The following is a 23,238-nucleotide window of genomic DNA, read 5'->3' as shown; positions in this document are numbered from 1 at the left end:
TACAAGCAAGTCATCTGATCAACGGTATGGTAATAATACCTGTCCTAGAAGGAAATACTCAAATTTTAATAGTAGCTAGCACTTATTAAGTTTTTACTGTGTTCCAGGCCCTGTGCTAGAGGCTCTGAATTAGATAGTTCTTATTTATTCCCATTTTACAGAAGAGGAAATTGAGGTTTAATTTCTCTCCAAAGAACTTAAAAACCTAATTAGTTTTACTTCCTCCCTATTCATAATGTATTTTCCAGGATGATGGGATTTAGTGAAGAACCAGGAATAATTCCAAGATTCTGTGAAGGTCTTTTTGCCGAAATAGCCAAAAAACAAACCCAGGAGGTATGTTCTCATAGTATCCATAAGCCTTCTTATTAGACTAGAAAACGGTCAAACCAGTTAAAGTCGGAGTCGTGGCCGCTGAGGAACTGCTCAGCAGAAGATGTTGTAACTTCTGGTCGCTCTCCTTTCGGACAGTGGTTTGGGGGACGGGGGCTCCAGACTCAGAGGCGGTTCCTCCTGCTGGACAGGGATGCAGGGTCCTCTCTTCCGCCTTCTCTGCCCAATCACCTCCATGGGTGTGGGGTGCACGTGGCGGTAGTTACACCCCGTCGTGCGTGTCTGCAGTGGGGCGGCGGCCCGGCCTTCCCTAAGGACGGCAGGCATCAGCATTAGGACGGCGACAGTAGGAGAGAGGGGAGTGACGTGCAGATTCAGCCCGGAGTGGAGGTCACAGCCTCGCTCGTGCCCCGCACTGCCCCCGTGCTCGTGCCCCGCACTGCCCCCCGCCCCCTCACCTGGTCCTAGTGCGGCCAGCTGTTTGCCGGGCAGCCCATTAGACCAGTTTTTCTGAAACTCGCTTGCGGGTAAGAGCGCCTAGGAATGTGTGTGTGGGTGTACTTGCTGAAAAGCTTCTGGAGATTCTGGTTCAGTTGGTGTAGAGGGTAGCCTGGGAATTTATAATTTTCATACTTTTCCTCTAGTGATTCTTATGATAAGGGGACTTGGGAAAATGTTGTGCTGTACTTGGGAGCACGGAGTGGAAAGACCCGGTGCCTGTAGTGAAGAGAGTGATGGAGAAACGGGCCAGTACACAGTCGAGTCCAGTCACTGAGATGCTAAATAAAGTGAAGTGAATACTAGGTTAGGATGAGGGCGGCGGCTATGGGAACAGGTAAGCTGGGGGCACGGGGTCCTTAGAGGAGGCGTGGCCCGTGGGTTAGGCCCCTCTGTTGAGCATCTGTTTTGTTTAGAGGTGGTGGAAGCCAGGGAGGGAGAGCAGGCGAAGGCAAGGGGTCTCTGGAGTGATCACGGGTCTGGGGGCCTCCAGTTGTGGGGAGCGACTTTGTCAGTGAGCGGAACACATGAAACGGTTCAGAGCGAGGACTTTGGAGATGGCTTGAGCTGGAATCCAGGTTCCACACTTCCATGCTGGAAGTGTGACCTCGAGCAATGTGCTTAACTTCTCTGAGTGCCTCAGCACAGAGCCTGGGGACGAGGAGGACGTTCTCCTAGGTTTGCTGTGTGAAATGTGCTCTGTGTGAAAGGTTTTGAACAGTGCCCCCCACATAGAGAGCCCAGCAAAGTGACTGTGGTTTTCTCAATTTGGGATTATTCAGGATGGTAGAAGATAACAGCATGCGGGTGGGGGTCTCGGAGGTGGGTATAGCCACAGATGCCAGGTGCCTCGAAGGAGCAGACAAAGCATGATCCTCTGCGACGTGACCTCTGCACCTTTCACTGCTCCCCTCCCACAGCATGTTCCTCTCCAAGGCCCCCTGGAAGCCCCATAACACAGTACACTGTTTTATATATAATAGACACTAATGCATGTTTGTTGAATTCTGAGCCCCAATACCTGTATCCACAGCCCTTGTAAATAACCTGTAATTGCATGGGTTCACCTGTACCTGATCTCTACCCAGAAGTGCTTTGTTCCTCTCCCGGGACGCTAACTGTATCCTTCTGTCTGTGTTACTCAAGTGCTGTGTTGCATCTCCAATTAGACTGTGAGTTCTCTGAGGATGAAGCCTGTCCAGTTCACCTCAGGTTCTCCCACGGCACCTAGAAGAGTGCTGTGTGCCTGGTAGGCCTAATAAATATTTGGCGAATTGAACCTACATCTCTTTGATCTCCCTTGAAGCTTCTAGTTTCGTTAGCGCTGGGTGTTTGCTGACTCACTTTGGGCCTGTAGATGAAATTTATTTCGCTAACAAGGAAACATGCCCTAACTCAGAAAAGCTACATGGAAGCAAATTTTCCCTTTTTGGCTTTTATACCTTGTCTTTCAGAGTCAAAAGGAGGAGAAGCTCAGCTCTACTGAGTCTGGTGATTGTTTTTTGCCGCAATCCGGAATCACAATCTGATTTAAGATCCGCACTTAGCAGATCAAGTGTTCACCCACAGGGTCCAGCTCGCTGCGTTTCTCATGCCTCACATCCTTTTCTCCTCCTTCCCCAGCCTCTCTGGCACCCGCATCTCCCCTTTCTGATTGGCCGTTTTATCTATGGTCATGATTTCTCATTTTGGTTCTTAATTTTCTATTGCTCTGTCTTATCTGTTGGAGGGTATGTTATGTTTCTCTGAGATGGAAACTCGTGGGCGAGAACCTTGCCATATACTTCTGTATATCCTTCTCATATAGTCCAAAGCCATGCACATACTAAGGTGAATTGAATTAGGTGAATTTCCTAGAAGTTAGTAAGAAATGCAAGGACTTTTGTTGTTGAAATTTTCCTTTATTAAGATAAAATTCACATAACATAAAATTGACCATCTTAAAATATAAAACTCAGTGGCATTTAGTACATTTATAATGTTGTGCAACCACCACCTCTATCTGGGTCTAAAAAAATTTTCATCACCCTCAGAGACCATCCACGTACCATTAAGTAGTTATAACCCATTTCCCTCCCCTCAGCCCCTACTTTCTGTCTCTGTGGCTTTACCTATTCTGGACGTTTCCTGTAAGTGGAATATCATGCAGCATGAGGTTCATCGGTGTTACAGCATGTATTGACACTTCGTTCCTTTTTATGGCTGAGTAATATGCCATTGCATATATGCGCCACGTCTTCCTTATCAGTTGATGGGCATTTAGGCTGTTTCCATCTTTTGGCTTTTGTAATACTGTTGCTATTACAATACACAGTTGTATAGTTGTGTACAATTTTTATTTGAGTAATTTTAAAAAATATTGATTTATTTGACTATGTCGGGTCTTAGTTGCGCAACGCAGGATCTTTCCTTGCGGTGCGTGGACTCTGTTGTGCGCACGGGCTTCTCTCTCCGTGTGGCGTGTGGGCTGCAGAGCGCGCAGGCTCAGTAGTTGCGGCGTTTGCTTAGTTGCCCCGCGGCAACTAAGTGGGATCTTAGTTCCCCGATCAGGGATCGAACCCATGTCCCCTGCATTGGAAGGCGGATTTTTAACCACTGGACCACCAGGGAAGTCCCTATTTGAGTAATTTTTAATTTGAATTTATTTGTAATTCTTTGGGGTAGATAGGAGTGAAATTGCTGGGTATACAGTAATTCTGTGCTTAACCCTTTGAGGAGCTGCCCGCTGCTTTCCACGACATTTGCACCACTTAACACTCCCACCAGCAACACTGGAGGGTTCTGATTTCTCCACATGCTCATCAGCAGTTGTTGTTTTCCGTTTCCTTGATTACAGCCATCCTAGTGGGTGTGAAGTGGTTTCTTACCATGGCTTTGATTTGCATTTCCCTACTGACTTGTGATGTTGGACACCTTTCCATGTGCTTGTTGACTATTTGTGTATCTTTTTTGCAGAAATGTCTGTTCAGTCCTTTGCCTATTTTTTAATTGGTTGTTTGTCTTTCTATTGTTGGATTGTAAGAGTTCTTTATATATTCTGGTTACCAGACTGTTATCAGATATGATTTGTAAAAAGTGCAAGAACTTTTCAAATAAATTGTATGCTGTGTTTCTGTTCCTGCTAGGTCAGCTATCACCTTGAAATGAGCTTCTTTGAAGTATATAATGAAAAAATTCACGACCTTCTGGTTTGTAAAGGTGAAAATGGGCAGAGAAAGCAAACAGTAAGATTTAAAAACTTACTTGTTTTTAATTTCTGTTTTTATTGATGCATATAATTATATTGGTTCTCAAGATGATATATAGCTTAATTACTAAAATGTATATGATAGCAAATGCTTGAGATCTAGTCTAACTACATTGCTATTTATTAAATAGCTGAACATTATTGTTAGTGGACATTAAACTAGTTATGAACTGTAACCTCATTTTACGTAAGCAAGTATTGTGTAGAAGTTAAAGATAAAACATTCTAAGATTTAGTTGGACCACTTATGTCAAATACCAAATTCCTAAAAGTCTGCAAAGCCAAAAAAGAATAAAAGTTTAAAAAACTGCATTGTTATCGTAGAGTCTGTATTTCACTCGATTATTTAGCCAATTGATGTCTTATAGCTCATATTTTCTGTGAAGTAGAAAGTTTCACAAAGGCGTAAACTCTTTAAACAACCGCTATTAGAATTAAAAACTTCTGACTTTGGAAAGGGCTGTGGAGAGCGAGAAGCTAACATCTGAAGAGGTCACTTGACTCGCTCAAGGTCGTGCAGTCTGCTTTTGGCAGCATCAAGAGACTCACACAAAACTTGGCATTTCCTTCTCTGACTTCTACGTGTTCTTAAATTTCTGCTCACAAAGTTTAAAATGTATAACGTAAAACGGAAAAAAATGTTAACTGTCTGAAATTTATTGCACGTATTTTAGAAAGCTATTTAAAAGCATATAAACAATAGCTACGGCAGGACTTAGGAATAAAAATCTAGTAAGATATTTGATGTTATGGTATGTTGTCAGATACTGTGCAGATGTGAACAGTTTGTGGTCTTGAGGCAGTTTCCTAGTGCCTTACAGATGTGTTTCTGTGAGGACCTTTATATTTATTTCCGGGTAGAGACAAATCTCTTTACTGTAGACTCGAAATATAGAAAAAGAAGGTCATTTGAAATTCTCTTTTATATGAAGTATTTGCCTTGCTGTTAACGTGCCTCATGTTTGCCCACAGCTGCGAGTGCGGGAGCACCCGGCCTCCGGCCCCTACGTCGAGGGCCTGTCCACGTGAGTGTGTGCGGCCAGGGCCCGTGACCGCTGTGCTCTTGGCAGCCTCCCCAGCCGTGAAGCGCTGCGTCACTAGTCTTCTCCCCTTAATATTATCCAGTTAAATGTTCCTCTTTCCAAATAGGGTGTTAGCTGCTCGTTGTTATATTTGTTTATATCTCCCACGGCACCTGTGAAGTGCCTTGCGTAGAGCATTAATTATGCTGTGTAGGAAATATTTGTCCTTCCTCCCTTTCCCCTGCTAACCCATTAAGTTAAGCCTTCCCTCTCGAGCCACTTTTTGTATCTGGTACTTTAAGCTGTGGAGGCGAGAAGGTGCTGAGCTCAATGTTTAGAGTTAGAAATATGCTGAGAGTCATTTATTTGGTTTTCAACTCCAAATGCTCTCTTTTTATATGTGTATATATGTGTGTGTATATATATATATATATATATATATATTTTTTTTTTTTATAAATTTGTTTATTTTACTTGTTTTTGGCTGCGTTGGGTCTTCGTTGCTGAGCGCAGGCTTTCTCTAGTTGCGGCAAGCGGGGACTACTCTTCGTTGCGGTGCGCGGGCTTCTCATTGCAGTGGCCTCTCTTGTTGCGGAGCACGGGCCCTAGGAGCAGCAGCCTTCAGTAGTTGTGGCACATGGGCTCAGTAGTTGTGGCGCAGGGGCTTAGTTGCTCCGCGGCATGTGGGATCTTCCCGGACCAGGGCTCGAACCCGTGTCCCCTGCATTGGCAGGCGGATTCTTAACCATTGCGCCACCAGGGAAGTCCCAAATGCTTTCTTAAAGGAAAAGAAAAGTGGCTAGAAAAAATTCAGCTCCATTTAGTAAATCTGGGACAGTGCTGAGACCCATACACACCCGCACTACCACACCCATATATATGTGTACCTATACATGTACCTCTACCTACGCCTAACCACACCCACATATACAGGTACCTATACCTATGCCTTTGCCTATACATATGGGTTAAAGTTTATCTTTTGGTCTCATGATTTAGACTTGGATAGTACAATGTTAAGATGCTATAAGGTGCTTCATTATATTAAGAAAAATCATACTTCTTAAAATTTGTTAAAATGAAAGCATTATTTTATTACCTCCCTTTTACAATGGAGAAAATGAAAGATTCTGTAAGAATCAGTATAGTAATACCTATGGATTATTCCACCGTGGTATTCGTGGAGTAATTATGTGGTTGAAAGGTGGCTGATGTTTTATAAGGACAGGAGTGTGATCATGAGTAAAACTGACTTTGTCCTTTGCTTTTGTGAAATAGGAATGTTGTCAGCTCTTACTCTGATATCCAGGTAAGGTCCATTGTAATTGATCTTCTCTCCACTAGATAGAAAGATCAGTCATAAATATTCATAAATATTGCTGTTTGCATAAATAAAGGTTACTTGCTGTTTGCATAAATAAAAGGTTAATTTATAAGGAACTGATTTTGTTTGTGTAGACTTTAAGCAAAAGAATTACTCTTAAAAACGAAAAATTTAAATCGATCATCATGTCAGTTTAGAGCTATAGAAATAGCCTGTTAAAGGTATTATTTCCTCATTCAAATTTCTATGACAGAAAAAAAAATAGACAATGGGAATGCAAATTCTTAAATAAGCATGTATTAATATTTTTATTTTATAAGCTGATTATAAATGTGTGTATATACGTGCTCACTCTACTTTGCTGTTCGTTACTTTGCTCCGGTGAGCCCCTGTCTGCAGGCCTGACCTCCTTCTCTCCTTTCTCACTAGATTTGGCTGGAACTGGGAAATAAGAGGAAGGCAACTGCGGCCACTGGCATGAATGACAAAAGCTCCCGCTCGCACTCAGTGTTCACCCTGGTGATGACCCAGACCAAGGTACTGTGTTGTTGATTCATTTCTTAGGTAAGATAGTCACTATCTTCAAGTTTCATGTTTTCCTTATTTTCTCCTTTATTTTTTTATTTTTATCATCTTTATTGGAGTATAATTGCTTTACAGTGGTGTGTTAGTTTCTGCTTTATAACAAAGTGAATCAGCCATATGCATACGTATATCCCTATATCCCCTCCCTCTTACATCTCCCTCCCACCCTCCCTATCCCACCCCTCCAGGTGGTCACAAAGCACCGAGCTGATCTCCCTGTGCTAGCGGCTGCCTCCCATTAGCTATCTATTTTACGTTTGGTAGTGTATATATGTCCATGCCTCTCTCTTACTTCTTTAAATCAAAGGTAAAAGTCCAATCATATAAATATATAACATAATTGGATTTTAGGACATATACACAGTAACGCTGAGTGGCATATACAGGAGTATGTTTTTCTCACTGTTTTAAAAATCAGTAACGTGATTATTAACTTATCATGATATTGATATTGTCATATCAATATGTGATAATATATTATCAACAATACATGATAATTGTACAGTATTTGAAAAAACATATCAGAAAGTAAAAGATTTTTAAGTAATTCAGCTGTAGGGTTCCACTGCTCAAATGAAACCCCTCTAAAGAGTTTGGTATATAATCTTTCAGTTGTTTTACAATCACACGTAAACAAATTTACAAAATCTGCAACAATTTTATACTATTAAAATTACTTGCAAAACATTATTATTCACAGCCACATAATTTTCCTTTGACTGTTAAAATTCCTCAAATTTTTCTCTGCTGTTGGACATTTATGTTGCTTTTAAATGCTTTGCTACTTCAGGGCTGGGATGAACAGCACCTTTGTACATTAAGCCTTTTTTCTATCTGTGGCCGTTTCCTTAATATAATTGTGTAGTTATGGGTTTAGCCCTTTAAAGTCATTCCTTTTATTTTGCATAGTCTGAGCACTGCTCAATATGTTCTTATAAATCGTCACAGATTCAAGAAGGGATAGCTTCAAAAATAAGTGAGTGGTTTGTAATCTTGTCAAACTTTCCGTTTTGCAGACTTATATTGATGGCAAGTCGTAAAAGAACTTATAATGTGTTATTTTACCGTTTTGTTTTTTTTTTTTGCTGTACGCGGGCCTCTCACTGTTGTGGCCTCTCCCGTTGCGGAGCAACAGGCTCCGGACGCGCAGGCTCAGCGGCTATGGCTCACAGGCGCAGCCGCTCCACAGCATGTGGGATCTTCCCGGACCGGGGCACGAACCTGTGTCCCCTGCATCGGCAGGCGGACTCTCAACCACTGCGCCACCAGGGAAGCCCATGATGTGTTATTTTAATGTCCTTTTGTCCCAGACAGAATTTGTGGAAGGGGAAGAGCTGGATCACAGAATTCGGAGCCGCATAAACCTGGTGGACCTGGCGGGCAGTGAGCGCTGTTCCGAGACCCAGACGAGCGGGGAGCGGCTGAAGGTAAGGGTGAGCCCTCACGCTGGGGAGCTCAGTCCTGGCCACTTTTTTTAGGAGATTACTGGCTAAGCACGTAATCTTTTTTTTTTTTTTATAAATTTATTTATTTATTTATGGCTGCGTTGGGTCTTTGTTGCTGCGCGTGGGCTTTCTCTAGTTGCGGCGAGCGGGGGCCACTCTTCGTTGCGGTGCGCGGGCTTCTCATTGCGGTGGCTTCTCTTGTTGCGGAGCACAGGCTCTAGAGCACAGGCTCAGTAGTTGGGGCACACAGCCTCAGTAGTTGTGGCTCGTGGGCTCTAGAGTGCAGGCTCAGTAGTTGTGGCTCGTGGGCTCTAGAGTGCAGGCTCAGTAGTTGTGACACACGGACTCAGTTGTTCTGCAGCATGTGGGATCTTCCCGGACCAGGGCTTGGACCCATGTTCCCTGCACTGGCAGGCGGTATTCCTAACCACTGCGCCACCAGGGATGTCCCTAAGTATGTTATCTTAACCAAGAATAACCTCTCTGTCCCTGCACTTTATAGACTGTGTTGCTGAGACTTAAAGAGGAGCCCGTAGTTCCTGGTTATGATTGCTTCTCAGAGTCAATTAGTAAATTTTGAGTCTGAAGAAAGTTGGTAGTTTATGGAAGAAAGTATTTCCTCAGTAATTATATGAATGAAGAAATATATTTTGTGAAATACATTTATTGCTGGGCAGTTCCTTTCAATTAAAATGTTTGATCTTGTCCCCAGGAAGGCGTGAGTATTAACAAGTCCCTGCTGACCCTGGGAAAGGTCATATCCGCGCTCTCCGAGCAGGCCAGCGGGAAGAGAACATTCATTCCTTACCGCGAGTCTGTCCTCACATGGCAAGTAGCTTTTGGAGTATAAGGAATTGTACAAAATAGAGTGAGTACTGTGGGGGAAAAGGGCATAGACTGACTTCATGTGACTCTGGGACAGAGCAGTGGTGAGCGGTACGGATTCCAGAGCCAGGCTACCTGGACTTGATCTCAGCTGTGCTTCCTACAAACTGTGTGACTTTGGGCAAATCAGTTAATAGTCTTCCAGCCTGTGTCCTCATCTGTAAAATGGGGATAATTATCAATATCTGTCTTTTAGGGTTGTAATGAGGGTTAAATGATGAATGAACTATTATTAGTGCCTGATGTTTGAGCATATATGGTATCACCAAACACATTACTATGTGTGTGAAGTGAAGTTTAGCACACACTGGCTGGTATGTAAGTGTTCAAAAAGTATTTTCATTAATGAACATGTATGTAACTTCAGATATATTACATTCAGAATACATCTGTATTGATTTAATATCCAATTCTGATACGGACTGCATCACTGTTGACAGCAGTGTATCGTTATATTTGACTTATTATATTATAATTGCCACCTCAAAACCTGTAAGGGAACAATGTGATTTTTTTAATGCCTTTTGAAAATTAAGAATAACTTTTGAAAGTTAGGAATAATTCACTCTGCATTCATAAATACAGAGCTTTTAGTCTCATGATCTTTTTCCTTCTAAAATAAGGCTTTTGCATATAATAGAAAACAAAGTTTGTGTTTGTATGTTCATCCATCATTTTGTGCACTTTTGAGCAGCTGCTTTGAAGGGCTCTGGTGACCCTGGAAATGCAAGGGTGACCAGACACACGGTCCCGCCCCTAAAGTAGCTTGCAGTCTAGTATGGGGAGAGGGATTTTACTAAATATTGGAGAGTTAACCGTATTTTAAAATCTTTGCACAGACTATCGCTTCACAGAACAACATAAAAAGTGTGAGACGAGGGACTTTCCCTGGCAATCCAGTGGTTAGGACTCTGCACTCTCACTGCCAAGGGCCTGGGTTCAATCCCTGGTCGGAGAACTAGAATTCCACAAGCTGCGCGGCCAAAATAAATAAATGAGAAGTGTGAGATGAAATAAAGTGCGCAGAGATCTAAAAATAGCTACAAATACCAAACAGTTCTAACCGGTGTCTGAGTGAGGAGCGTAGCACTGCGTCACGTGTCCCGGTGGTCTGCCTTGTGCTCTCTAGGTAGTTGTCACGAGGTCGTTGCAGAAGCAAAGTCTAATTGTGACTGTTTTCCTTGAAGGCTGCTGAAGGAAAGTCTGAGCGGAAATTCCAAAACGTCGATGATCGCCACGGTCAGCCCGGCGGCCAGCAGCGTGGAGGAGACCCTGAGCACGCTGAGATACGCCACCCAGGCCCGGATGATAGTCAACGCCGCCAGGGTCAACGAGGACGTGAGCGCCAAGTTGATCAGAGGTCAGCAGTTCCCTACAGACTTAAAGATTATCTTGCAAGAGTTTAGTCTCAAATATTCATTTCAGTGATGAAAATATGCAGTTTAAGGAAGTTAAAGATTTTTCTCTCGTATCTGTGTAATAGCTGCTAGCCATCGTTCCACACTGATGAGGAAGGCGGATGGAAGGACGGCGGGAAGGAGAGTAGGGAAAGGGAAAGTCAGAAAACGCTGGGAAATGGGGTGGGTGAAGGGGAAGGAGCCAGCGTAGGAAACCCTCTATGGACTGAGTCGTGCGCCTGTGCAGCACAGGGACGATAATGTCCTTTACTTTTCCTCCTGTAGCCTTTCCGCCGTTGTCTGTCTCTCACCTCTGCTTCCTCTTGGTTCATTGACCCAAAGGCTGCTTGGTCCTGGGTTTCCAGCACGGGCCTCCCTTCGCCAGCGCCGAGTGTCCTTCTCTTGCTCACCTGCTCGGGGATCTTGCAGAAGGCGAATAGGTCCCTCAGAGGTGTGGGCCAGAGGAGGATGGATTTGCCGTCTCGTGCTCCATCTTTTCCTGTTTGGATCCCCTCGCGTTTACAAATGGGACCATTTTCATTAAAAATAAGTATTCTGAATTCCAACTTGGCAAATCTGTCATCTTTATCTAACATGTCTTTATGAGTATGGTTTGCCTGGGGCAGTCCTGGTTCATGGCTGTCATCCCAGTGTGATGAATGGTGCCCCCGGTCCTTCCCAGACGTGTCCCTCTTTGGACGATACATTACGTGGCCATACTGCTTATGAGGGAGGGAAATTCATTAAGAGGGGAGCAGTTTTTCAGGTAAAGGTTAGGTAGAGATTTGTGGGTAAAGTAAAATTTCTGCAAGTATTCTGTTTTACTTAGTATTTAAAACGTCAAATAAAATAGAAGATTGGAGGGTTATGTCTAGTGTGGGAATTACTATATATCAAATGTTATTGATCATGCATCTTTCTTCAAATATTTAGACTTGAAAGCAGAAATTGAAAAGTTAAAAGCTGCTCAAAGAAACAGTCAGAACATTGACCCTGAGCGATATAGGCTCTTTCGGCAAGAAATAACATCCTTGAGAATGAAGCTGTATCAGCAGGAGAGAGACATGGCAGAAATGCAAAGGTGGGCTTTGGTCACTGCCTTCGATGCTGTGGGTGTTGCCTGGAATCGCTGGACTGGCTTGGGGCAAGGGGCGGGACAGGGGGCGGGGGTGGAGATGGGGACGGGAGCTGAGGAGGTACCGGAGTCTGCCTTTATCCCTGCCTTCCCTGTGAACAAAGCAGCTTATCCCCAGACCATTACGTTTTAAGTATTCCCAGGTGGTTTCCTCATCTCAGAATCTCTTGATTCTCAGTCTTATAAACCTGGATAGTTTTAACTCTTTTAAACTCTCATTTGTCTTTGGTAAGAATGTGGAAAGAAAAACTTGAACAAGCTGAAAACAGGAAACTTCAAGTAACAAAGGAGTTACAGGTATCGTTTCAACTCTCTAAACTGATTTGAAAATTTGCAAAGAAATATGACAGTAAATATACAGATGTACTTTCTCAAATTCCAGGCCAAGGAATTTGTTTTATCCTGTGGGAAGTGGGAAATCATTGAAAGTGTTTGACCAGGGAATCAACATTTTGAGAATTAGTTCAGAATTACTTTGGTGTAGGGTGTAAGCAGGACTGAAGCCAAGAGGGACTGTTGGCAGGGCGGGCAGAAGGCTGCCTCAGTGGTTCAGGCGGGAGGTGCTACGGGTCTGAACCAAGGTGATGGCAGTGGAGACGCGGCGGCAGGACCTGACCTGCTGTAGACGTCGGTGGGTGAGATCAGGCACATCTGGTGATGCTGGGTTGAGCCGTGAGTGGGCTGAGGATGGTGCCAGGACAGAGGGTCAGCGTCTTCCTGGGAGTCCAAGAAGTATGTGGTCACACTTACGGGGAAGTCGTGAGGAGGGGTCTAAGAGACCGTTAATTAACTGAGTCCCACATACCGCGACTTTAATGTTGTAGGTGGATCTAACAGTTTCATGCTTGTGATTGAAGTTAATCTTTTTCTGACTCACACTAGAAAGCAGGAATTACGTTCCAAACGGACAACCACGTGCCAAACCTGACCAATCTCAGTGAAGACCCTCAGCTGTCGGAGATACTGTTATATATGATAAAAGAGGGAACAACTACAGTCGGAAAGTATAAACCAAACTCGAGCCGTGACATCCAGTTGTCGGGGGTGCTGATCGCCGACGAGCACTGGTGCGTTCCTGCCAAGTACTTTTCCAGATCTTGATGACTGTGGCTTCCTTCACATGAGGCATTCACTCACACTGATTCTTTGGTATAAGTCTTCGAATGCATCTCTTAGCCAGGAAAAACAGGCAGTCTGAATGTTTTGTAAGGATGGCAGGTCAGTTACTCTCAATATGAGATACGATGTGGTATCGCTCTATCAGAAGTTATCCCTCAGGCAATAGATCTAAACTTCTATCCATCATCTATGGCAGGATTTTTGATCGGGTTGACAAATTCTAAAATTTGTTCACATGAATTGAACACATTTTAAAATTCATTCATATGATTGAACGATACTGTGTTGTTAGGGTGATAGTACATGTAAACTGTTGTAGCTCCGCAGTGTGTTTCCATGATTTGTCCACGTTGACGCTCTCTCATTTTTCCGCTGTGAAGTGCCCTGTTGTGTGAGCCTGCCTGTCTACTTGGTTGGTGGGCGCTTGGGTGGTGTCTCACGTTTTGCTCCCTCAGTACTGCTGTGGGCGCTCTTGGATGCGTCTCCTGGTACAGACGGGCAGAGCTTCTGTGGGGCGAGTTTCATACCCTGAGTTAGGGCCCTCGGGGCAGCCGCTGGGAACCCGGGCGGCCAGGCCATCCTGTCCGCCCCGCTGCGCTGCGTGAGTCTCTGATGATCTTCCTGTTACCCTCCCTGTATGGTGATCATTGTGAAGTTTGGGAAAATCGCTCCTAAGTGGTGTGTCTAGCAGCAGAGATGCCAGGCTGCAGCATATGTGCGTAGCCACCTTTATGAGGTAATTTCGGATTGTTTTCCAGAATGGCTGGCACTTCTGCCGCCCTTGGCGCTGAGGTCCCTGTGGCCCCGCATCCTTGCCGACCCTTAGCTGTCAGGTGGATGTGAGATGGCGTCTCGTGGGGGATGCGTGTTGCATTCCCTTGACTAATCCTGTTCACCTGTTCTTGGGCCATTTTTGTTTGCTCTTCTGTAACCTGCCTGTTCATGGCTTTTGTCCATTTTTCGATTGTGTTGGGTTTTTTCCATAATTTTTAGGAGTTTTTTAATGTATTTTGGTGGCCCAGCTTTTGTGAGTTTTGTAAATGTGTTTTCTCCAGTGTGTGGCTCATCGTTTCACTCTCTTATGGTGCCTTTGGATGGATCAGAGTTCTTAGTTAGTGTAGTACATAAGTCAGTCTTTTCCTTTACGGTTGTCAGTGTTTGCGTCTTGTTTAAGAAATCATTTCTCCACTGAGGTCACAGAGACAGTCACCTAAATTATCTTCTAAATGTTTTGAAGTTTTGCCTTCACATTTAAGTCCTTAAGTCGTATGGAATTTTTTGTTTGGTGTGAAGTAGGGATCTAAATTCATTTATTTTCCACGTGAATAACCAACTCTATCAGTACCATATATTAAATAACATATGACTTTTTTTGTGATCTGCAGTACAAAAAATTTCCAAAAATACAGAGTGTATTTTCTCACCAATATTGCACGGCCTTAGGTCCTCGAGCCCGCGTTGTCTTTGTACCCGGCGTGGCACGGCTTCTTGATCCTCAGATCCTCTTTCTCTTCCGTTAATTAACCATTTTCTATAACAAATAAACCCAGAATTATTTATGCTTGTAGCAAAGATACAGAACATGCCCCCGAAGAGTTGAGAGTCCAGGGGGACCAGGAAGTCCCCCACTCGCCTGGCACTTGGTGTTTCCCCTTTTAGTACACGGATAGGTGTTTGTCTCACTCTCTGGACCGTGAACTTCACGAGAGCAGGTTTCGTGTCTGTCTTCACTGATGACATACCTGGCACGTGGGGCTCAGTGGACAAAGGAGCGCCAGTACCCATCAGTTTATATTAACATTAGGTGGGTCTTAGCTACTTAGTGCTTAAAAGTAAAGAAAGAGAAGGCGAGTTCACCTCTAGCTTTGAGCCCTAAAGAGAAGCTGCTGAGAGGGCTCTGGCCTTGACGAGTGATGGAGATAAGGGAGAGGATGTCTTATGTCGACGGAGCGATTCAGGGAAAGGAGAGAAGCTGATGTTAAGGCAAATCCAGGTGGGGTTCTTATGGAAAAGAGTGGTGGATCAGGGGGTTGGTGGTTGAAGCTGGATGGGGGTGGGAGGGGGCAGAATGCTAAGGCCAAGGGCTTTTGATGGCAGAGCAGATAGAACTGGGAGAGAGGAGGCGTCAGAACAAGCAGACCTTGTTTAAACCTTTATGGGGTTAGGACACTAGGCTGGCGGGAGGGTGGGCCGTTCTTCCCAAGTCCTCTCCTCTAGGTGCTCAAGTTCAAGTTTAACTGGAGATCTCGGAGCCTTGTCTGGAGCTGGAGGGTTTGTTTGGGGCTCAGCTTTTGCTACAGTTTTCTCTTTCTTTCTGTCCAGTTAATCCAAAGATAATTGGATTTTGGAATTTCTTTCCTATTTTCTGTATAAAAAGACTCAAAAGGATATGTAGCATTTATAGCTGATTTTCAACAGTATCATGTTATCGTCAGAGTTCAGTTAATTAGACGTCCAAGGAGTGTGCTTTTATCTCCATGCTTTTCCTTCCTCTGTATTACCTCTCTTTTCATGGGAGGAAAATGTTGTTTGTTCCATTATTAAAACTCATAAATGAAACCAGAAAGTTAGAAAAGTAAAACATAAAAATACTTAAAACTCTTCCATTCATAAAGAAACCACTGTCAGTATTTTAGTGTATTTTCCTTTAATGTTCGTGTATTTTTTTTTTTCCATTTCTGGGGAAGAGGGGTTGGTATTTTTTTTAAGTAGTTTTAATCAAAATACATACGATGAAAATTTTTCCCACCACTGGTGGATAGAATTGCTAGAGAAGCCAGGCTTTTTCACCAAACCTTCAAAATCTAATTGAAGGAAAATAAGAGAGTTCTAAGTCATTATGGTCACAAATTGATATGAACCTTGACACTAAGGGAATAACTCAAGGAGGATTATCTGTATTGCCTTTTTCTTACTTGTTAGTCTGTCCTGTAGTTGTAACAATGTGCATCCTGTCTTCACAGCACCATCAACAATTTCGATGGGACCGTGAGTATCATCCCAGCTGGGGAAGCAAAGACATATGTAAATGGAAGACTTATTTTGGAACCCACGGTATTACATCATGTAAGTTGGCTGCTGCTAAGATGTGAGAAATTGTTTGACTTCGGGCAAGTGATCTAGTTTTTCTGAGCCCAGTTCTGTCCTCTGTAAGATCAGTAGTGAACGGGATGAAGGACTTTCTGGTTCTAACGTTCTCTTATTTCACGAATTGCCTGCCTTTGCGCAGAGACCGCAGTTCTGTTATGGTGGGCGGACCAGCCCCCAAGGAGCTGTCCACCAGCAGCAGCATTATGTGTTCCGGGAAGAGCTGGGCTTTGGAATCAGGCCAGACAGGGTCGAAGCCCTGGCCCTGCCACTTGCCATATGACCTTTGAAAAGTTATTAAGCTCGGGGTGATTGCATGTCACCCATGTCAGGACACTTTTGAGAGCATTTCAATAATTATATTAGGAGAACAGGCATGAACTATTCTGTTGAAGGTAAAGCAAGACGTATGGCCACTTGGTATATATCCTGTCTTTCAGGAGGGATAAGGGAGGAGAAGGTGAAAGAATTCACGCATAGTTCTTAATACAGTGTCTGCAGACAGTGAGCTCAGTGTGCGCTTACCACTGTTACTGTCAAGCTCTGTGCTCTATTAGTTGCCTCATTCCTAAAATCGGGATAATAACATGCATAGTTGTGAGACGTCAGTGAGATGATGTATGTGTAGAGTGTCAGATGCAGTTCTTGGCCTGTAGGAAGCATTTCATAAATGTTAGCTGCCGTGATTTTTATGTTTATCATTAGTGATACTAGACTATTGAATTGTTGAACATAAGGTTTGTCCCACGGAATTTTTTGGTTCAGACTCACCTCAAGGAGTAAATTTCTTGTGTGCTTTAGGGTGACCGGGTGATTCTTGGTGGCGATCATTATTTTAGATTTAATCATCCAGTAGAAGTCCAGAAAGGGGAAAGACCGCCCAGTAGAGATGCTCTTGTGAGTGAGGGTCCAAGAGACTTTGAATCTGCAAAAAATGACTTGCTCTTGGCACAGAGATTACAGTAAGTATTTTTGTTGGTATGAAACTGTAAGTATACGGGAGAGGGCTATGGAGAGCCTTAATCAGGTTGTCCTGACTGCACTCGTTAACTCTTGGGGTGCCGATTTCTAGCGACGTGATCTTTCCTCTTCTGTGTGCACTCACTCAACAAACAAACTTAGCTCCTACGCTGGAGGAATTTGTCTTCTTATGGGGCTGACGGACAGACAGACAGAGTGCCCTGACAGAGCCCTCCACCGTGTGGAGCTCCTGGGGTGACTCCTGCCCCGACCAGGGGTCAGCGAAGGTCTCGTGAGAAGATGTCCCCTGGGAGGGAGTCGGCCAGGGGAAGCCTGGGGAGTGGACCCTTATTTACTTTTCTTCTTTTGCCCCAGTTTTAGCTGAGGCAATATTGTAGGAGTTCTGATTTCAGCAGGATCCCTGTAAAATAAATGGCAAGTAACACAGAAATAAAATGCTAAAGCATTTGGACTTTATCTTAAAGGTTATGGGGTCATAAGAGAATTTTAAGGAGACATGAGACAGACATGATGGGGATCACATTGCAGAAGGGTGGCTGTGGCCCAGGTCTGGAGGGTGGAGGGCGGTGGAGCCGGGTCCCGGGCTGCAGTGCAGTGGGGGCTGGGGGGTGAGACGGGCATCTCGGGGTCACGGGGAGAGAAGTATCCGCACAGAGGATGGAGGCGGGGGGTGGGAAGGATGACCGGGGTGGGCCACACGAACCCTGCTTTGTCACCTTGTCAAAAGTCTGAGCTTGCTTTGCCCTCTTTTTTTTTTTAAAGTTGTGGTACAACATACATAGCGTAAAATTCACCTTTTTAGCCATTTTTAAGTGTGCAGTTCAGTGGTGTTAAGTACATTCACAGTGTTGTGCAGCCTCAACCATATTCTATCTCCAGAACTTTCTCATCACCCAACTGGGCCTCTGTACCTACTAAGCAACGGCTACCCCCTCCCCCCAGGCCCTGGTAGCCATTAGGTCCTCTTTCTTTTGACATTCTTATTCTTTTTTTTTTTTTGGCTGCCTTGGGTCTTCATTGCTGTGCGCAGGCTTTCTCTAGCCGCGGTGAGCGGGGAGCAGGGGCCACTCTTCGCTGCCGTGTGCGGGCTTCTCACTGCGGTGGCCTCTCCTGTTGTGGAGCACGGGCTCTAGGCGCATGGTCTTCAGTAGTTGTGGCTCGCGGGCTCAGTCGTTGTGGCTTGTGGTCTCCAGAGTGCAGGCTCAGCAGTTGTGGCGCACGGACTTAGTGGCTCCGCGGCATGTGGGATCCTCCCGGACCAGGACTCGAACCCGTGTCCCCTGCCTTGGCAGGCAGATTCTCAACCATTGCACCACCAGGGAAGCCCTGGCATTCTTATTCTAATTCAGTAAAATTGGGTACGGAAATTTTATGCAGTACAGTTGTTAAAGCGTCGGGTTTTGTTGAGAAGAAAAAAGCTTTTAGTTTTCTGTAATCACCAATCCTTTTCCCCCCATACAGTGAAAGGTAATTTAATATTTTGACTTCTCAAAATGTCTATAAGTGTTACCTGAAAACTGGGTTCACCTCTTGGTGGGTGTCGAGCCAAAAGACATAGCCAGGCCAAAGATCAGGAGAAGGAAGGATGCATTACTTGCATCAAGTAAGGAGAACGTGGGAACTTTCCCAAAGCCGTGCTTCCCCAACAGTAAGACTGGGGAGGTTTTAAGCTAAGGGTACATGCGTGTTCGTGAAGGGGCCCGAGCAGGGGAGAAGTCAGCATAGAATCAGGGCAGGGATCGACAGAGTCCAGGCTTCAGTTGACTGAAGTCACGGGGATCACAGATGGTCAGCATCTCCATCCCTGAGGTTCCCGTTGACCTGGTGGCTGAGCTTCAGGCTAACCTTCACCATTGACTCAGAGCTGCAAGTCTTCACAACGGGTGTCTTATCTTTGCTGTTGTTGTTTCTCTTGCCTGATAACAGTTGTTCTTTTTTTCCCTCGAGATCATTGGTTTCTGAGGCTTGTTCAAGGGCAAGCGCTGTGTCCAGGCTCAGATCGCAAAACGGCTCAGGCCAAACATGGCTTCTCTTCTGTCAAGAAAGCCCTGCCTGGTTCTCTCTCTGGGGGACCCCCCACCCTGTCTGCTTACAAAGTTATTATAGATGATTGGAAAAATATGGTACAATCTCTGCTTTATCAGCTCATGTATCATGCTTTTAGAGGCATTTCAATATATTCCTAATCTGTGACCTAAACATGAATTGAAAGATAATGATATGAAATAATTTTTGCCCTAACCATTGTTAGTTTAACATAAAATGCCCATATTTTGTGTTTACTACAATGTTAACTGTAATATTTACTGCAGTGTTCACTGTAACATAATTATGTTATAAATATATATTTTATATTTTTATGTAAGTTAAAACATTTTTATATAGCTTAAGCATTAGAAAAACATTTGCTTAAATATCGAGCATCTGCAATGGTAATTAAGTTAGAAATGAGCACATTTTCAACCTTTTATGTTTTGTTTGTATAAACAGTTCTAGAGCTAATAAACATTTCAGAATGCTGCTGACAGAATGTCAGAAATGAAGTTTTGAGATTTGAACTTTTGTTTAATTTAACATCTTAATATGATTAAGAACTATTATAGCATATGAAGAATTCTTGACAGAGTACCCTGTCACTATTGAATATTTTGCTACTTGTAGACTTGAAGCAGAAATAAAGGAGGCGCAGTTGAAAGCAAAGGAAGAAATGATGCAGGGGATCCAGATCGTGAAAGAAATGGCTCAGCAAGAGCTTTCCTCTCAAAAAGCTGCGTACGAAAGCAAAATAAAAGTCCTGGAAGCAGAACTGGTAAGAGGCAGAACTGTTTCCTTTCTCTGCCGGTGCAGGGCCCCAGGGGAGCGTCAGAGGGGAGATCACGGCTGCTGGGCTGGGGGAGGAGAAGCAGACAGGCTCTGTCCCCCAGCCCTTGGGCAGCCCTGCCTCCCAGAAGCCCATCTGGAGGGCAGCGCTCTGAAAGGTTTGACTAGTGATGGTTATTTTCGGTTGGGTTAGTCAACCTGGATGGGGTGGAGGAGCATTGGGGCACCTTTTCTATCTGTGAGTCAATTTCCTGTGCACTGATTTTTACAAAGGGACTTTTGTACCTATTTGGTATCATTTTTGAAGAATTGCTCTGTATCTTTGCCCTATTTATTTTTTATTATTGTATGTCAAAGAAAGAAGAATGTCAAAGAAAGAAGATACAGGAAATAAATAACCAAAAGGCTAATTACAAAATTGAGGAACTAGAAAAGGCAAAGCAGCGTTTTGAACAGGAAATATATGTCAACAAAAAGCGGTTAGAAATGGAGACTTTGGCTACGAAACAGGTAATTTCATTTTATAGCTAGTCTGAGCTATCTTGAGGAGAGGCTGGATTTTTCTTTTTTTTAAAGAGCTTATGGTCTCTTGATGGGCGATGGCCAAATCCAGGTCTGCAGGTGAGAAGGGGCTTCCTGCCTGAAAGCCTCTGTCCTCACGATGTGCTCACACAGATCTTTTCAAAGGGACAGAGCTGTTGTTTCCAGCGAGTTTCAGTCGAGTGTTCTCTTTCCCTGCGTGCACAGCGACCCTGTGGTCAGTCATGCCGAACGATGTAAGGAGTGAGGTGATACTAGGGCGTGGTACACAGAAGGGGGGACGGCTCAGCTCCTGGACCGGTTACATCCCAGTGCCAGGGTGGAAAGAGCAGCGAGCAGGCCGTGTGCCCGCGTGAGTCCTCAGGGAACTACCTCAGCCTTGGGAGCTCAGGCGCTGACTTCCCTCATCTCTCTGAGCACAGAGGCATCTTTCAAGGGCAGCTCACGGTGGCTCTCCAGGTGCTGGACCAGCAGCCTCAGCATCGCCTGGTAGACGTGCAGATCTCGGTCCGACCAGAACTGCCGAATCACATCCTCTGGGGTGGGGCCGGAATCCCTTCTAACCAGCCCTGGAGGGGGGCCCTGAATCCGGAAGGGAGAGCCCCTGCTTTCGTCTCTGCTGCGACTTCTTACATCTTCAAGTTTTACTCTCAAATGGCAGTTTTCCTTCTTTCCTTCCTAAGTTTATGGTGGGGTTGGGGGTAGAGGAAGATACTCGCAGTAACCCCAGAGTACCGGTACTATAAAATGGTGAGAATACATATATTAGCCGATTCTAGAGCACGGAGGGGCTAGTGAACCACCCTGGAAAGTTTTAAGAGAAAAACAGATGTGTTTAAATCTTGAAAACAATTATCATTAGTGGGCTGTTATAAGGCTTATTTGTATCAAGTGAGGTGTTTTGGTTTTTTTTTTTTTTGTGGTACGCGGGCCTCTCACTGTTGTGGCCTCTCCCGTTGCGGAGCACAGGCTCCGGACGCGCAGGCTCAGCGGCCATGGCTCACGGGCCCAGCCGCTCCGCGGCATGTGGGATCTTCCCGGACCAGGGCACGAACCCGTGTCCCCTGCATCGTCAGGCGGACTCTCAACCACTGCGCCACCAGGGAAGCCCTCAAGTGAGGTTTTTAGGTGTATTTTTAATTTAACTTTTTAATTTAGTCAACAAATTCTTGAGTAGTTTTTTCCTTTTTTTGTTTTTTTTCTGAAGGTTTTTATGCTCCTATCAATGGGGAGAAAAAGATTAATCTATGTTATCAAAAATTCCTAATGATTTTGTTGTGGGGGAAAAAATCATTTTATGAGGATACTTTATAAATCATTTTTTAAAAAGCCTTTATGCTTAATAAAACACGCACTGTGAAATGAGAATTATGTAGTGCATTACCATCGTCAGTCTGGTTTTCTAATTTCTCTCTTTGCACGGTCTCGTGTACGGCTCCACATGAATGAATATCAATTAGGCTTTAGAAGACCACAGGATCCGCCATGCAAGAATTCTGGAAGCTTTAGAAACCGAGAAACAAAGGATTGCTAAGGAAGTACAAATTCTACAGCAAAATCAGAGTAATAGGGATAAAACTTTCACAAGTGAGTATAGGACGATTTTAGCAGGTATTTTCTAAAGTTATGTATGTTATTTCATACAGTTAGTAAAATGTTAATTAACTTTGTGTATTTAAAATTTTTTTTCTAGGTGTTGCTGACTTCTCTGGATCTAGATAAATTTGTATGAATGATTATTTTTAGGATATTCACTTTTTAGAATATTTAGTTATATAAGCAAATAGTAAACAGAATTCCAAGTATTATTTTAATGTGTAGTATGCTTCTTAAAATGTCTTACTCTAATCCTTAATTCTTATTTTATAAGAATTATTAATCTGAGTTGTGCTTAATCATTGCATACTTCGTTTTCTTTCTCACTTGAAAGTTGTTATTTTTTTGTACGTTTCTACATTCCTGTGTAGAGCACAGCATTTTTTTCAAATATTTATATATTTATTTGGCTGTGCCGGGTGGCTTGTGCCACCTTAGTTCCTGACCAGGGATCAAACCCAGGCCCTGCAGTGAGAGCGCAGTGTCCTAACCACTGGACCGCCAGGGAATTCCCCAAACACAGGCTGTTTAATGTAAGCTTTCTTTTTTTAATTATAGAAAGTTTCAAATAAACTATGAAAGCAGAGAGATTACTACAGTAGACTCTTCCATACTTATCATCCATCTTCAACAGTTACCCACACATGTTCAGTTTTGTTCCAGCCGTGCTCAATCCCCCTGCCCTCCTGGACTATTCTGAAGCAAATCCCAGACATCCTGTCACCTGATCTGTAAATACTTCACTGTGTATCTCCAAGTTAGATAAGAACTCTCTTTTCTCTCTTTCCCTGTCACTCTTTGAAGCATAACTCTGATATTATTATTACACCTAAAAATATTAATAATAATTTCTTACACATCAAATATCTAGTCCCTATTCAAATTTTGTGGACTGTGTCATAATTTTTAAAATCCAGGAGCTTCCCTGGTGGCGCAGTGGTTGAGAGGCCGCCTGCCGATGCAGGGGACGCGGGTTCGTGCCCCGGTCCGGGAGGATCCCACATGCCGCGGAGCGGCTGGGCCCGTGAGCCGTGGCCGCTGAGCCTGCGCGTCCGGAGCCCGTGCTCCGCGATGGGAGAGGCCGCAGCAGTAAGAGGCCCGCGTACCCCAAAAAAAAAAAAAAAAAAAAAAAATCCATTCGGTTTGTTTGAATCAGGATACAAATGTGGTCGTCCACACCCTGTGTTTGCTAGATGTACCTTTTTTTTTTTTTTTTTTTTTTTG

The 23,238-nt window shown here is 44.0% G+C and overlaps 1 protein-coding gene across 7 annotated transcripts in view; it reads left to right on the top strand.

The window, feature by feature from the left end:
• Positions 1-23,238, top strand: part of KIF14 (kinesin family member 14) — a 53,187-nt gene that overhangs the window by 6,854 nt on the left and 23,095 nt on the right. For all 7 annotated transcript variants that reach the window (XR_003430626.1, XM_027095953.1, XM_027095950.1 and 4 more), the window contains 16 exons: positions 249-336; positions 3,957-4,055; positions 5,051-5,103; positions 6,379-6,409; positions 6,854-6,961; positions 8,320-8,436; positions 9,167-9,282; positions 10,527-10,699; positions 11,670-11,817; positions 12,105-12,168; positions 12,754-12,938; positions 15,954-16,056; positions 16,879-17,039; positions 19,720-19,867; positions 20,236-20,388; positions 21,879-22,005. Coding sequence is in view for 6 of the 7 variants with exons in the window: in XM_027095953.1 (XP_026951754.1) it covers positions 249-336; positions 3,957-4,055; positions 5,051-5,103; positions 6,379-6,409; positions 6,854-6,961; positions 8,320-8,436; positions 9,167-9,282; positions 10,527-10,699; positions 11,670-11,817; positions 12,105-12,168; positions 12,754-12,938; positions 15,954-16,056; positions 16,879-17,039; positions 19,720-19,867; positions 20,236-20,388; positions 21,879-22,005 (1,874 nt within the window). In the remaining variant the exon portion in view is untranslated. The remainder of the gene's footprint in view (positions 1-248; positions 337-3,956; positions 4,056-5,050; positions 5,104-6,378; positions 6,410-6,853; positions 6,962-8,319; positions 8,437-9,166; positions 9,283-10,526; positions 10,700-11,669; positions 11,818-12,104; positions 12,169-12,753; positions 12,939-15,953; positions 16,057-16,878; positions 17,040-19,719; positions 19,868-20,235; positions 20,389-21,878; positions 22,006-23,238) is intronic.

Source organism: Aethalodelphis obliquidens, unplaced genomic scaffold (assembly GCF_003676395.1).
Source record: "Aethalodelphis obliquidens isolate GAN/ISIS:26980383/991018 unplaced genomic scaffold, ASM367639v1 scaffold97, whole genome shotgun sequence".
In the NCBI taxonomy this organism is placed as follows: domain Eukaryota; kingdom Metazoa; phylum Chordata; class Mammalia; order Artiodactyla; family Delphinidae; genus Aethalodelphis; species Aethalodelphis obliquidens.
This window is presented reverse-complemented; position numbering and strand designations above follow the sequence as displayed.